This window comes from Saccoglossus kowalevskii, chromosome 18 (assembly GCF_978046115.1).
Source record: "Saccoglossus kowalevskii chromosome 18, keSacKowa6.1, whole genome shotgun sequence".
Classification (NCBI taxonomy): Eukaryota; Metazoa; Hemichordata; class Enteropneusta; family Harrimaniidae; genus Saccoglossus; species Saccoglossus kowalevskii.
Genome location: NC_140658.1, coordinates 32,279,133 through 32,283,295, shown reverse-complemented (window position 1 = coordinate 32,283,295; position 4,163 = coordinate 32,279,133). Strand labels below are relative to the sequence as shown.

General features: G+C 37.5%; 1 protein-coding gene across 1 annotated transcript; it reads right to left on the bottom strand.

Annotated features, from left to right (window-relative positions):
• Positions 1-956: 956 nt before the first annotated feature.
• On the bottom strand, positions 957-3,566 carry LOC102803910 (uncharacterized). The gene is made up of 2 exons (XM_085492702.1): positions 2,857-3,566; positions 957-2,585 (listed from the first exon to the last, which is right to left on the bottom strand). Exons 1-2 carry the CDS (start codon positions 3,529-3,531, stop codon positions 1,686-1,688), a joined length of 1,575 nt encoding a protein of 524 aa, XP_085348828.1. The 5' UTR covers positions 3,532-3,566; the 3' UTR covers positions 957-1,685.
• Positions 3,567-4,163: the final 597 nt, after the last annotated feature.

The window sequence follows — 4,163 nt, the reverse complement described above, 5'->3', positions numbered from 1 at the left end:
ATGTAGGTACATGTACCAGAAATCAACAGCGTTTGCACATTTCCAAGCTCAGTATGTATTCTTCGAATTGTTCTTTTTAAATTTCAAATACAATCATGATAAAATTTATTGCAAAAATAAGATGTGCTATTTTACATCCAGTTTTTTTTTCTATTACCCTAAGAAGACATCTAGTACAATTCTCTATTGAATGCCTCGTGGCAAGAACGATGGATTTTCACTAAATAACATGACAGAACTGTTGGCTCTGGGTTTTGTGAACGTGCCTGAGTGAGGAAAGACGTTGAACACTGGTGATAACCCCAGGTAATACTATTTGTGTTGCACGCGTGTAGTACAATGTATATCTATTTTAAACATTTAATTAGAGGAGTGATCTTTCATCCGAAATGACTTAGCTAGTTATATTATACTGTATGTAATGGCCTTGGGCATGTGACTAGTGAGTAGCAGGGACATACATTTACCATGTAATGCGTTTATATATTCGATAGAGACTGAAAAATAGACATACTGAATGAAACCACGAATACATATAGGTCGTATAGCCACAATTGAACCGTTGAATTAGCTACATTCATTACATTACACAACATTCATATATGTGCAAGTACAATGTGATTAGCAACGTTGACAATATTGTTGCCATGGAAACAGAATAGCGTGGTGGTGTCAATTAATACGACTAATTGCTGACGAAACATACATGGCACATGCATGTGACAAATCAAACTTGATGTCACAAGTTCACATATTGTACGGATGTAAAATTTATAGTGTTAAACATGTACGTAGTTTTAGATGTTGTTATTAGATACAAAATTGCCTTTCCATGTCATATACACATGCAGTATAAAAACTCTGCCATTTCCTAATAGTAATTCATAGTTTTTAAAACTGTGTGTAAGTGATGGCGAAATTAAACTCTTTATATGTCAATCTATTAGTTGAAACAGTTTTCCAATAAGACAAATTTATTTCTTTAATAAACGCTTACAACTTAAAATGTATAATAAAAAGTAAGAAAACAATAGTTGTGATATGTGAAGTGTAACAGAGCTGAATACATTGACAATGAAAAGTACTTATAGGAATGCTAAAGTATTTAACGATGACATCTTTCCATCACCATGACATGTGAAACGTTTGTCGTACAACAATGAGGCAAGTTTATATTTTGAAGGACGCCGTGTTCTGCAATTAAACCACATTAACTAAATACATTTATTGTTCATGTGTTTGAAATGTAAATTTATTCGGCATTCTTGTTCACCACTGCAATATGATTTATACATATATTGTCACATGCATTGGCACTGAGCTTCAAACAACCAGATACAAAACAAAATACTATCGACCGCATCTGAGAATTACGTAATAACGATTGTGGCCTGATTAAATAATTGAATGCAGTTTCTCTCACTAATCCAAATATGGCAGGTTGCCATAAACATGCAAATATATAGCGTGCATGTATACAATATTGAACCACTATTGTAATTATTATTACATTGATATCCAGAAACCTTAGTGAGTACTTGCAATACTGCATCACTGTGAGCAAGTCCTTCATGTGCAGAGTTGTAATGTTTCGACAAAGTCAAACACATCACCTCCGTTAAACAAAAATACATGTCATATAGAAAGAATCATGTTTTAAAACTATCTGTGAACCACACATTAATTTATACACTTGATGCCTTGTAGATAATTGTCCTGACAGGAACTCTCGGCGATCGATTCAAGGTAATCACAGCTGGACCTAAGTCAAGGTCACCCGAAAACGAAGTCTCATCTTCTTCTATAACATTATCTTCCAATGTTAAATGATGCAAATTAGCATTCTGACGTGTCATATTTTCAGCATGACAGTAGATGTCATCAGTGTCGTCGTCGCTCCCAATGATCTGGTCTGTGTTGGTAAATTGGTTACGTGTAGAACTCAGCAATGAATCTTTCCTGATAGTTACATTGTAATCTGCACATGTTGATGGAGTGAACACGCTATCATTATCATCGCTCTCCCCGACTTCAACTTTGTGTACACTGTCATCTTCCTCCATTCTGGGTTCACCGTTGACTTGTAATTCAGGAACTTCGTCGTAGCAGGCTGGGGCACTTTCCGTTCGCAAAAGCATCCTGATGCAGGTACTTGGAGAGGTGTCATTCTCCTGATTTGTCTCCTCTTTTAATACATGTAATTTATTCATGGCATATGAATGAGCATTTGAACTTCTTCTTGATACACTTGATTGGCAGTTAGAACTTTCTTCGGTGATGGTTGATGCAAGCGCGAGAGGTCGCTGCATAATGATTATTTGTCTCTTTCGACGCATTTGTCTTGAATTGTACTGAAGCACGTAGCTTTGATGCAATCCATTACTATGAGTGCTATTGGTACACATAGATTTAAATGACGTTTTTCTAGTGTTTAACACCCTGCCTCCAGACCGCCTGGAATTAACACGCTCCCTCAAGGCAGCCATACTGCGCGACCAGCTGACCTGCGACCATCGGGTACTTTGGCTAGTGCTAGTGCTACGGCTGATTGAGGGTCGCATTCTATTGGGAAGGTAGTGGTTAGACTGAAAAATACAACGAAGAGAACAATCATAAGGATATATTTGAAGAAAGCTGGATAAACGCTTATGAAATATGGACAGGCGAAAGTAAAACTAAAATAATTACAAGTGATTAAGGATGTATGCAAGATAAAAGCACGTTATCTACATTCATTCATCTTAATATGCAGAGAGAGAAAACGAATAGAGAAGAGACACATGTGGACCTAACTAGGCTTCTCATGCAGTAACCTGTTTGACCATGAAACTAAACTGGTAGCATTTCTACACTCACCGGTGGTCCACGTGATACTCCACACTGGAATGCTGTTTTGAAATGCTTTCGGAAACTTTTATGCAGAAATGAGTACACGATTGGATTAAACGCACTGTTGGCATGTCCGAGTAAGGATGCAAACGGCATTATTGAGATGACAATTTTAACGTCGGAATCACTTGGTTTTCCAATATGGAAATCTCTCCACACCGTCAGCACATTGTATGGAAGCCAACATATGACAAATAGAAAGGCCACAACAAGCAACATCCGGGCGATTTTTCGTCTTCCTTTGAGCACAGACGTGACGTAATTTCGCTGATTTCTGCATTTTTGGTTATAGGGTAAGCTGGTTGCCGATCGAGTGAGTCTCTTCTCTTCAGTACACAGACGTCGGCCAATCAGGGTATATGCAGTAAATATTAAACCAGCAGGAAGGACGTACATAAACATCAGGAGTACCATACTATATGCCATGCGTGATATCTCACCGTTAGGCCATACTTCTGTACACGTAAATACATCAACAGTGAACACTTGGTGGCGCAGCACCTCTTTTACATAGAGTATCGGTGACGTAATCACAAGCGCAAGGATCCAAATGACAACAATGACTTTACGAATGAGATTAACTTTGGATATTCGGCGTGCCCTCATTGGATGTTTTATCGCGAGGTAGCGTTCAATACTCATGGCAGTTAGTGTGAGTATGCTGACAGTTACTGAAATGCCTGAAACAAAGAAAGAACAGAGCGTTAATTTAACAAATCATTTACTATTAGTTTGAAATCCTTTTTCCATTGAAGTTGTGTCAAACCTCATTAAGAAATGTATGTGACAAACCTAGAGAAATGTTTGATGACAATGCCCATACCTCATAGATGTCAATATAAATCATGCCCACACGTCATAGATGTCAATATAAATCATGCCCACACGTCATATATATCAATATAAATCATGCCCATACGTGTCATAGATGTCAATGTAAATCGTGCCCATACGTCATAAATGTCAATATAAATCATGCCCACACGTCATAGATGTCAATATAAATCATGCCCACACGTCATAGATGTCAATGTAAATTGTGCCCATACGTCATAGATGTCAATGTAAATCGTACCCATACGTCATAGATGTCAATATAAATCGTACCCATACGTCATATATGTCAATGTAAATCATATCCATACGTCATAGATGTCAATGTAAATCGTACTCATACGTCATTCATGTAAATCGTGCCCATACGTCATAGATGTCAATGTAAATTGTGCCCATACGTCATAGATGTCAATGTAAATCGTACTCATACGTCATTC

Bases quoted from the DNA above. Each gene is read 5' to 3' on its own strand.
- LOC102803910 (XM_085492702.1), bottom strand. From the start codon at position 3,531: ATGAGTATTGAACGCTACCTCGCGATAAAACATCCAATGAGGGCACGC. The intron at 2,586-2,856 runs GTGAGTGTAGAA...TGTATTTTTCAG, and splicing joins GAGTATCACGTGGACCACCG to TCTAACCACTACCTTCCCAA.